This window comes from Stenella coeruleoalba (assembly GCF_951394435.1).
Source record: "Stenella coeruleoalba genome assembly, chromosome: 8".
Taxonomy (NCBI): domain Eukaryota; kingdom Metazoa; phylum Chordata; class Mammalia; order Artiodactyla; family Delphinidae; genus Stenella; species Stenella coeruleoalba.
In genome coordinates, this window is record NC_137154.1 from 52382233 (window position 1) to 52394785 (window position 12553).

The window sequence follows — 12553 nt, forward strand, 5'->3', positions numbered from 1 at the left end:
GTTTTAGCCACAGCAATCAGAGAAGAAAAGGAAATAAAAGGAATCCAAATCAGAAAAGAAGAAGTAAAGCTGTCACTATTTGCAGAAGACATGATACTATACATAGAGAATCCTAAAGATGCTACTAGAAAACTACTACAGCTAATCAATGAATTTGGTAAAGTTGCAGGATACAAAATTAATGCACAGAAATCTCTGGCATTCCTATACACTAATGATGAAAAATCTGAAAGTGAAATCAAGAAAACACTCCCATTTACCATTGCAACAAAAAGAATAAAATATCTAGGAATAAACCTACCTAACGAGACAAAAGACCTGTATGCAAAAAATTATAAGACACTGATGAAAGAAATTAAAGATGATACAAATAGATGGAGAGATACACCATGCTTTTGGATTGGAAGAATCAACATTGTGAAAATGACTCTACTACCCAAAGCAATCTACAGATTCAATGCAATCCCTATCAAACTACCACTGGCATTTTTCACAGAACTAGAACAAAAACTTTCACAATTTGTATGGAAACACAAAAGACCCTGAAGAGCCAAAGCAATCTTGAGAACGAAAAACGGACCTGGAGGAATCAGACTCCCTGACTTCAGACTATACTACAAAGGTACAGTAATCAAGACAGTATGGTACTGGCACAAAACAGAAAGATAGATCAATGGAACAGGATAGAAAGCCCAGACATAAACCCACGCACATATGGTCACCTTATCTTTGATAAAGGAGGCAGGAATGTACAGTGGAGAAAGGACAGTCTCTTCAATAAGTGGTGCTGGGAAAACTGGACCCGTACATGTAAAAGTATGAGATCACTCCCTAACACCATACACAAAAATAAGCTCAAAATGGATTAAAGACCTAAATGTAAGGCCAGAAACTATCAAACTCTTAGAGGAAAACATAGGCAGAACACTCTATGACATAAATCACAGCAAGATCCTTTTTGACGCACCTCCTAGAGAAATGGAAAAAAAAAAACAAAAATAAACAAATGGGACCTAATGAAACTTCAAAACTTTTGTACAGCAAAGGAAACCGTAAACAAGACCAAAAGACAACCCTGAGAATGGGAGAAAATATTTGCAAATGAAACAACTGACAAAGGATTAATTTCCAAAACTTACAAGCAGCTCATGCAGCTCAATAACAAAAAAAAACCAATCCAATCCAAAAATGGGCAGAAGACCTAAATAGACATTTCTCCAAAGAAGATATACAGATTGCCAACAAACACATGAAGGAATGCTCAACATCATTAATCATTAGAGAAATGCAAATCAAAACTACGATGAGATATCATCTCACACCAGTCAGAATGGCCATCATCAAAATATCTAGAAACAATCAATGTTGGAGAGGGTGTGGAGAAAAGAGAACACTCTTGCACTGCTGGTGGGAATGTGAATTGGTACCGCCACTATGGAGAACAGTATGGCGGTTCCTTAAAAAACTACAAATAGAACTACCATATGACCCAGCAATCCCACTACTGGGCATATACCCTGAGAAAACCATAATTCAAAAAGAGTCATGTACCAAAATGTTCATTGCAGCTCTATTTACAATAGCCCGGAGATGGAAACAACCTAAGTGTCCATCATCAGATGAATGGATAAAGAAGATGTGGCACATATATACAATGGAATATTACTCAGCCATAAAAAGAAACAAAATTGAGCTATTTGTACTGAGGTGGATAGACCTAGAGTCTGTCATACAGAGTGAAGTAAGTCAGAAAGAGAAAGACAAATACCATATGCTAACACATATACATGGAATTTAAGAAAAAAAAATTTCATGAAGAACCTAGCAGTAAGACAGGAATAAAGACACAGCCCTACTAGAGAACGGACTTGAGGATATGGGGAGGGGAAAGGGTGAGCTGTGACAAAGCGAGAGAGAGTCATGGACATATATACACTACCAAACGTAAGGTAGATAGCTAGTGGGAAGCAGCCGCATAGCACAGGGAGATCAGCTCAGTGCTTTGTGACCACCTGGAGGGGTGGGATAGGGAGGGTGGGAGGGAGGGAGACGCAAGAGGGAAGAGATATGGGAACATATGTATACGTATAACTGATTCATTCTGTTGTAAAGCAGAAACTAACTCACCAATATAAAGCAATTATACTCCAATAAAAAAAAAAAACCAAGAAAAATTCCAAATAGACAACCTGACCTACAACCTAAAAGAATTAGAAAAAAACAAACAAAACCTTAAGTCAGCAGAAGAAAGAAAATAACAAAGATCAGAGAGGAAATAAATAAAATAAAAAAGGAATAGAAAAAATATCAATAAAACCAAGAGCTGTTTTTTTTGAAAGGACAAACAAAATCGACAAACCTGTGGCCAGGCTCACCAAGAAAAGTGGACCCAAATAAACAAAATAAGAAATGAAAGAGCAGAAATAACAACCAATTCCACAGAAATATGAATTTCATAAGAAGGTATTATGAACACATATATGCCAAGAAAATGGACAACTTAAAAGAAATGGACAAATTTCTAGAAACATACAGCCTACCAAAACTGAATCAAAAAGAAACAATCTAAACAGACTGATCACTAGAAGTGAAACAGAATCTGTAATTTAAAAAAAATAACAAAAACAAAAACTCCCTACAAAAAAAAGTTTAGGACTGGATGGCTTCACTAGGGAATCCTACCAAAGATACAAAGAATTTATACCTATCCTTCTCAAACTCTTCCAAAAGACTGAAGAAAAGGGAATACTCCCAAAGTCATTCTTTGAAGCCACCATCATTCTTATACCAAAACCAGCAAAGACACTACCAAAAAAGAAAATTACAGGCCAATATCTCTGATGAATACAGATGCTAAAATCCTCAACAAAATATTAGCAAACAGAATCCAACTACACATAAAAAAGATCACACACCACAATCAAGTTGGATTCATCCCAGGGTTTCAAGGATGGTTCAACATACGCAACTCAATGTGATACACCACATCAACAAAAGAAATGACAATAACCACACAGTCATTTCAATAGATGCAGAAAAAGCATTTGATAAAATTCAGCATCCATTCATGATAAAAACTCTCACCAAAAGTGGGTATAGAGAGAACGTATCTCAAATTAATAAAAGCTATTTATGACAAACCTATAGCCAACATAATACTCAACTGTGAAAAGCTGGAAGCCTTCCAGCTAAAATCTCAAATAAGACAAGGATGCCCACTCTCACCACTTCTATTCAACACAGTATTGGAAGTCCTAGCCACAGCAATCAGATAAGAAAAAGAAAGAAAAAGTATCTAAATGGGAAGGGAGGGACTTCCCCAGTGGTCCAGTGGATAAGACTCCACGCTCCCAATGCAGGGGGCCCAGGTTTGATCCCTGGTCAGGGAACTAGATCCCACATGCATGCCGCAACTAAGAGTCTGCATGCCACAACTAAGAAGTCTGCATGCTGAAACTAAAAAAAAAAAAGAAAAAAAGATCCCACGTGCCACAACTAAGACCCAGCAAGCCAAAATAAAAAAAATAATAAATAAATATTAAAAATAAATAAATAAACTGCAAGGGAAGAGGTAAACTTGTCATTATATGCAGATGACATTATACTATACATAGAAAACCCTAAAGACTCCACACAAAAACTACTAGAACTGATAAATGAATTCAGCAAAGTAGCAGGATACAAGATTAACATACAGAAATCAGTTGCAATTCTTTACACTAACAATGAGATATCAGAAAGAGAAAGTAAAAAAGATCCCTTTTAAAATCACATCACAAAGAGTAAAATACTTAGGAATAAACATGACCAAGGAGGTGAAAGACTTATATGCTGAGAACTATAAAACATTGATAAAGGAAATGAAGATGATTTAAAGAAATGGAAAGATATACCATGCTCTTGGATGGGAAGAAGGAATGTTGTTAAAATAGCCATACTATCCAAAGCAATCTACAGTTTAATGCGATCCCTATCAAATTACCCGTGACATATTTTACAGAACTAGAACAAATAATCTTAAAATTTATATAGAACCATAAAAGACCAAAGTTGCCACAGCAATCCTGAGGAAAAAAGAACAAAGTTGGAGGAATAAGGCTCCCAGACTTCAGACAATACTACAAAGCTATAGTAATCAAAACAGCATGGTATGGCACAAAAAGAGACATATAAATCAATGGAACAGAATAGAGAGCCCAGAAATAAACCCACACACCTATAGTCAATTAATGTTTGACAAAGGAGGCAAGAACATACAATAGAGAAAAGAAAGTCTCTTTGGCAAATGGTGTTGGGAAAGCTGGACAGCCACATGTAAAGCAATGAAGTTAGAACACTCCCTCACACTATACACAAAAATAAACTTAAAATGACTTAAATATAAGACATGACACCATAAAACTCCTAGAAGAGAACATAGGCAAAACATTCTCTGACATAAATCACAGCAAGGTTTTCTTAGGTCAGTCTTCCAAGGCAATAGAAATAAAAGCAAAAATAAATAAATGGGACCTAATCAAACTGCAAGCCTTTGCACAGCAAAGGAAACCATAAAACAAAACAAAAAGACAACCTACAGAATGGGAGAAAATACTTGCAAATGATGCAAATGACAATGGGTTAATATCCACAATATACAAACAGCTCATACAACTCAATAACAAAAAATAAACAACCCAATCAAAAAAATGGGTAGAAGGCGTAAATAGACATTCTCCATTGAAGACATACAGGTGGCCAACAGGCACATGAAAAGATGTTCAACATTGCTAATTATTAGAGAAATGCAAATCAAAACTAAAATGAGGTATCACCTCACACCAATCAGAAGGGCCATCATCTAAAAGTCTACAAATAATAAATGCTGGAGCAGGTGTGGAGAAAAGGGAACCCTTGTACACTGTTGGTAGGAATGTAAATTGGTGCAGCCACTATGGAAAACAGTATGGAGGTTCCTTAAAAAACTAAAAATGGAGTTACCATATGATACAGCAATCCCGCTCTTGGGCATATATTCAGAAAAGATGAAAACTCTAATTCAAAGTGAAACATGCACCCTCAATGTTCATAGAAGCACTATTTACAATAGCCATGACATGGAAGCAACCTAAGTGTCCATAAACACATGAATGGATAAAGAAGATGTGATACACACAAATAGAATACTACTCAGCCATAAAAAAGAATGAAATAATGCCATTTGCAACAACACACACGGACCTACAGATTATACTAAGTGAAGTAAGTCAGACAGAGAAAGACAAATATATGATATCACTTATATGTGGAACCTAAAAAATAGTATAAATGAACTTAATTACAAAACAGAAACAGACTCAAAGATATAGAAAACAAACTCATGGTTACCAAAGGGGAAGAAGGGAGAGGCATAATTGGGAGTATGGGATTAACAGATGCATACCACTATATATAAAGTAGATAAACAACAAGGATTTACTGTATAGCACAGGAAACTATTTTCACTATCTTGTAATAAACTAAAATGGAAAAGAATCAGGAAAAAAGAATATAGATATATACATATATATGTGTAACTGAATCACTCTGATGTACACCTGAAACTAATACAATATTGTAAATCAACTATATTTTAATTTAAAAAAGGAAAAAAAGAATATATATTAAACGTTTAAAAAAGAAAATATACACTACTGATGATAGAAATAAATCAAAACATCAATAATCACAATGTGAGTTAAATTCTTCTATTAAAAAAAGACCTATATTGGGGAAAATAGCAGGGTTATATTGTTTTTAAGATATTACAAAATAAGTGTTCATATCAAACCAAATCGAGGCCCAGGCTGAGGCCAAAAGTATTAAGATAAGGTGGAGTATTTTACAGTGATTAAAAGATACAATGTACTAGGTAATAGTCATGATCCTCATAATGGAACTGAACCAATTTAATAATAAAAAGCGCCAGAAACATAGGAGATACTGACAAACCCACAATAGTGGTAAGAGACTTTAATATACCTCTTTCCAAAGTTAACGAACCAAGTAGACACAAAAATAATCTTGGGGAAAATCTGAATAACATAATTGTGCCAATTATTAAGCTATTATTTTTTACTGCCAAACCCACTCTTCTCTATTCTGCTTTGGGGTGTTGGAGCTGGGGTTCTGAAAACCATTCTTCTGCTTTGCCAGTTGCTTTCCTGTTAGACTCTGACAATAGGGGTTGGGGCTAGAGGAAGACTGCAAAGCTGGAAGAGGAAGAAGAGGCTTGCTTCCACCAGTCTGCTTCCCATGGGTTTCCCGACTGCTTGTGATATGAATGTCGCTGGAGTAATGTCACTTCATGAGAGTTTCAGCAAGTCTCTCCCCAGCAGCAGCTGAATCCAGTTTGCAGTTTTCTAACCTTTATAAACCAGCTTCAGGGATATCAGCACCAGCCAGTCAGTCTCCTCCTTGCAGAGATTTGGGGTCTCAGCTCCATGAGGCCCCTCTGAGCTCAGAGACACCAGCAGCCAAGCTCTAAAGGGCTTCTCTTCCAAGCTTCTGAATTTTAATAATTCCAACCTCTTCCCACAAAGGAAAACCCAGGCTCAGATGGCTTCATGGTGAATTCTTCCAAAATTTAAGGAAGATATAATCTCAATCTTATACAAACTTTCCCAAGCAACAGAAAAACAGTGAATATTTCTCCAAATGCATTTTATGAGGCAAACATAACTCTGACTGTAAATCCTGACAAGAACGTTATAACAAAAGAAAATAATATACCCACATATCTCCTGAACATAGATTTTAAAATCCTTGACAAAATATCAATCAGCAAGTTAAATCATGACCAAGTGGGGTTTATCCTGGGAATGCAAGTCTGGTTCAACATTCAAAAATTGATATAAAATAAACAGGTGGGATTATATCAAACTAAAAAGCTTTTGCACAGCAAAGGGAACCATCAACAAAATGAAAAGACAACCTACTGAATGGGAGAACATATTTTTAAATTCTATATCTGGACAAGGGGTTACTATCCAAAAATATATTTTTAAAAAACTCAGAAAACTCAATAGCAAAAAACCAAACAATCAAGAGGATATGAATAGACATCTTTCCAAAGAAGACATGCAAATGGCCTACAGGTACATGAAAATATGCTCAACATCACTAATCATCAAGGGGAAGCAAATCAAAACCACAATGAGATACTACCTCACACCTGTCAGAATGGCTGTTATCAAAAAGAAAAGAAATAACAAGTGTTGGCGAGGATGTGGAGAAAAGGGAACTGTTGTTCACTGTTGGTGGGAATGTAAATTGGTGCAGCTATTATGGAAAACAGTATGGAGGTTCATCAAAAAAACTGAAAACAGAACTACAAGTTCCACTTCTGGGTATTTACCCAAAGAAAATAAAATGCACCCTTATGTTCATGGCAGCATCATTTACAATAGCCAAGACACAGAAACAACCTAAGTGTCCATCGATGGACGAATGGATAAGGAAAATGTGATTTTATACATATGTACACACACACACATATGTAAATTATTCAGCCGTAAAAAAGAATGATACCTTGCCATTTGCAACAACATGGTTAGGCCCTGAAGGCATTATGTAAAGTGAAATAAGCCAGACAGAAAAAGATAAATACCATATGATCTCTCTTAAATGTGGAATCTAAAGAAAAACACAAAAACCAACCCAAACCAAAACAAAAAAATTGAGCCCATGGATATAAAGAACAGACTAGTGGCTGCCTGAGGCAGGGGGTGGGGGGTGGGCGAAATGGGTGAAGGGGGTGAAAAGGTACAAACTCCCAGTTATATATGGGAATGTAATGAATATAGCGCGGTGACTATAGTTAACAGTACTGTATTGTGTATTTGAAAGTAGCTAGGAGAGTGGATCTTGAAAGTTCTCATTACATGAAAAAAATTTTTTTGTAACTAGATATGGTGACAGATATTAACTGAACTTAAAAAAAAATCAATGTAATGAACCATATTAATAGATTAAAGAAAAATCACATGATTGTCTCAATAGATGCAGAAAAAGCATTTGACAAAATTCAATACCCATGCATAATAAAAACTGTCAGCAAACTAGGAAAACAAAGAAATTTCTTTGATCTGATAAAAGGCATTTACAAAAATATCTACAGCTAACTCATAATTTTGAAATACTGAACAGTTTCCCCCTGGGGTTGGGAACAACACAAGGATGTCCACTATCACCACTTCTCTCAACATCGTACTAGAAGTCTTAGCCAGTGAAATAAAGAAATAAAAAGGCATAAGAGGCATAAGATTGGTAGAGAATAAATGAAATGGTCATTATCTGTAAACGTCATGATCGTGAACATAGGTAATCCGAAAGAACCTGCAAATGACTAAAAGTGATAAGTGAATTTAGAAAGGTTACTGGATACATGTTCAATATTGGAAATGAAATATAAGAAAGCAATACCACTGATGATAGCATAAAGAAGACCAAATACCTAGGAATAAATCTAATGAAAGATACGCATAACGTTGCCATTGAAGCCTACAAAGCATTGTTGAGAAGAATTTTAAAAGATCTAAAAAATGGTAGGATATATTATTTTAATGAGGCAATTCTCTCCAAATTGGTCTGTAGGTTCAATGCAATTCCAGTCAAAATTCTAGCAGGATTTTGTTTGGAAGTTGATAAGCTGATTCTAAAATTTGCATAGAATTTGCATACTGTTTGTATGCAAAGGTCTTACAATACCTGTAGCAATTTTGAAGAATAACATCACAGCTGTAGAATTTCACCATCAGTTGTCAAAACTTGTTACAAAGCTATAGTCGTTTAGATACATACACTGTCACCGCCTTACCACAATGCCTCCCCAACAACTCAGTGGGGAAAATGATAGTCTTTTCAACAAATGGTGCTGGGTCAATCAGATATCCATATAAAAGAGTTAACTTTGACTCTACCTCACACTATATACAAAAAATAATTCTAGATAGATCAGAGACCAAATATAAAAACTAAAATAATCAAGCTTCTAGAAGGAAATATAGAAAAATATCTTCATAAGTTGAGACATGCAAAAAAGTCTTGATCAGGAAATAGAAAGCACTAACTATAAAGATTGATGAATTGGATTTCATTAAAATTAAGAACTTCTGTTCACCAAAATTCACCAGTAATATGAAAAAGCAAGTCACAGACCGAGAAAAGATTTTTGTGATATATGGATCTACCAGGAACTTGTATCCAGGATACATAAAGGACTCAAATCAACAACAACAACAAAAAGGCTACACAATCCAATTTAAATACAGCCAAGAGGCAAATAAGCACTTCCAAAAGAGGATATCAAAGTGACCAATAAACATATAAAAAGGTACTCAACATCATTAGTCACTTGAGAAATGCAAATCAAAACCACAATGAGATATCACTACCTATCTACCAAAACCAGTAAAATGAAAAAGACTGATGGTACCAAGTATTTGTGAGGATATGGAATAACTGGAAATCTCTTACATTAATATGGGATCGACAATTGCTACAACCCCACTGGAAAAGTATTTGGCAGTATCCACTAATGCTAAACAAATTTTACACTCTGAGACTCAGCAATTCCACTCCTGGGTACATACCCAACAGAAGCAAGTGCTTATGTCCACCAAAAGATGTGTAAAAAAATGTTCACAGCAGCTTTATCCATAATAGCTCCCAAATAGAAATAACCAAAATGTCTATCAACAGTAAAAAGTGTAAATAAATTGTGGTATAAATGGAATAAATAAGAGAAAAAAAAAGAATGAACCACTGACATAGGCAACAACATGAATGAATCCCACAGATTTAACGTTGAGTGATACATGAATTTCAAATCAGGCGAAACTCATCTGTGTTGACAGAAGTCAGAACAGTGGTTATTCTTAGAGGAGATACTGATTGGGAGGTTACCACATGGGATGTTGAAAACGTTCTATATTGTAATATGGGTGATAGTTAAAAGAGTATATATATATGTAAAAACTCAAGCTCTGTACAAGATTTCTGTATTTTACTCTATGTAAATTATTCCTCAATTTAAAATAAATGTTAAGGAAAAACAGTGTGGTATTGGCACAGTAATAGAGAATTAATTAGATCAGTGGAGCAGAATATGTAATCCACAAATACACTCATGCATTAAAGGGATTTTGGTTTATAATAAAGGTAACGGTTCTTTCATTTTCTGCCTCCAAATGTTGCCATCTGGATGTGATTCTTGGGACTGTGGTAGCAACCTTGAGACCTCAGTGGGAACCAGCCTAAAAGAACAAGCAAGAAGGACAAGCAAGCAGGCCAAGGATGGAGAGGAGAGGATGGAAAGAGCCTGAGCCCCTTGAGAATATCAATGCACCCCAGAATTAACCATCTCTGGAAAGCCTTACTTCTCAGTTTCTCGTTATTTGAGATAAAAAGGAAAAAATCCACTTGTAACTGGGTTGTAAAAGCATCTTGACTGACAGAACCAGTTAGGAAGTTATACAAATAGTTCATGTAGGACTGCGATCTCCCCTGGCTCAGCAGTTGAAAAGCAGCAGCTCCCCAGGGAGCCACAGACTCTCAGAATAAACTCTTGGAAGCTTATCACACCATGGGTCTAGCATCTGCAACAAGTGGTATCACTAACCTGTCCGGTCAACATCCTTTTTCATGGGCAGTACAGTATAATCCAGTTGGTCATCCGAGGCCTCAAATATCCACGACTTGGGCTGCAGCATAGATTGGGGCTCTTTCCTGGAACTCCCCCTGCCTCCAACCCAGTCTCCAGACCCATCTCGGAGCTGAACCTGCTGTAGGTACGGGATCCGGAAAATCTTGTTTTGGTCCAGGCTTAACTTCTTCAGTCTTCAATTAAGGAAAGTGAATACAGAATCACAGCAGTAATGATAACCTCAGGGACATTTACCAAGCAACTTTAGGGAAAGAACATGGAATCAGGCTTCGACAGTTACTCCTCTTGGGTGACCTTGAGCCAGTGACTTACCCTCTCTGGGCCTCAATGTCCCTATCTCTAAAATGGGGATAGTATTTATTAACCTTTCAAGGGTCTTGTGAAGATTAAATGAGACAATATGTAAATGCTGCCACAAAGTAGTGTTCAGTAAATGGTATTTGAATCCAAAGTAAATTTTCCAGGGATCTAAAGCTTAAGCATTTAAATGCCAGCATTTCATTACTTTAACCAAATATAGTCAGCCCTCCATATCTGTGGGTTCTACGTTGGTTGAATCTGTGGACACAAAACCCAGATACAGAGGGCCAACTACAGGTAGAGCTCAGAGTTTAACTTACCTTTCTGATTCTCTTTTTTTTTTTTTTTTTTGGCTCCTCTATTAGGGTCAGGATCCCATATCTCCTCCTACCCTCCTTTCTCTTTACTGCTTCTAATCCAGTCACATGATCAGAAATATCTTTACTGATGCCTCACTTTTTGGCTTGAGCTAAAGCTCAGAGGGGAGATGACTTACTCATGGCCACACAGCAGAGATAAGTGATGGAGCTGGGATTTAAACCCAGGCATTTTGGCTTCCAGAGCAGCACTCAAGGTGTGAGAAAGGCTGGGGGTTATAGAGGGCCCTGTAGAGAGAGGCTTCTAGCTTTACCTCCTGAGCCCGGCCAGGCTGGCAAAGCAATTGGGGTTGGAGAGTTTGTTGTCATCCAGCATCAGTGTCTCTAGCGCCGGGAACCTCAGGATGTACCTCTTGCTGGTCAGCGATGTTACATATGCCTCCCTGGGGGTGCAAAGACCTTGGGTAATGAACAAGAGCAGGGGACAAGCTCTACCACTCCCAGGAAGAAATGGAGGATAGGAAATCAATTAAGAGGCCTAACCAGCTTGGGAACTACTCTACTGCCCAAGAGTGGTCTCCGCAGTGAGGGACCAAAAGGTGTAATTCCCTCTTCAACTGACCCCCTTCCCCAAACCCCACTCACACATACAATCTTTTGTATGGAGAAAGGTTGCACATATTCACTGATGGACTCAGTGAGACCAGTTTGCAGCAGGATGGAGGGGCACTAGTAATGTTCATGGAAAACACCAGGGTGACAGAGTTAGGGGAAGCATTCTGTAGGAACAACACTACACAATTTTGGGTCAGGGCAGACTCCCAAGTATGCTGTGTCACCCCAAGAAGTGGTAACCATGGAAGTACCAGGAGACAATGCCCTTGGCAGAGATTAAGTGGGGTAAGGTACGATGGATGAAGGGCACCATCCCTAGCCACAGTGAGGCTCTCCTCTAAAGTGACTTGGTAAAGTGCACACATCAGTATGGAATTGGGAAGTCTTTTCTTAAATTCAAACTCTCTGAGGATTCCCAGAAACACTTGAGAGTGGGATTTAACAGGCTGAGGTCCTGAATCACACAGGTGGGACAGGAAGTGGTGGCATCATTGATGGTGGTACTACCATCAATGATGTGACCTCATTTGTGTCCCCAGGTGGATGAGGCCTAGGTATTTATTTTTAAGCACATGAAAGGCAGATGACTCACATCGTGTTTTCATTCCTCCCTCCAACTCCATCCTCTGTATACACG

General features: G+C 37.3%; 1 protein-coding gene across 4 annotated transcripts in view; it reads right to left on the reverse strand.

Annotated features, from left to right (window-relative positions):
- XRRA1 (X-ray radiation resistance associated 1) overlaps positions 1 to 12553 on the reverse strand; it is a 102973-nt gene that overhangs the window by 45718 nt on the left and 44702 nt on the right. For all 4 annotated transcript variants that reach the window (XM_079930157.1, XM_079930158.1, XM_079930155.1 and 1 more), the window contains 2 exons: positions 11616 to 11744; positions 10640 to 10857 (listed from right to left, as the gene is read on the reverse strand). In XM_079930157.1, the coding sequence (XP_079786283.1) occupies positions 10640 to 10857; positions 11616 to 11744 (347 nt within the window). The remainder of the gene's footprint in view (positions 1 to 10639; positions 10858 to 11615; positions 11745 to 12553) is intronic.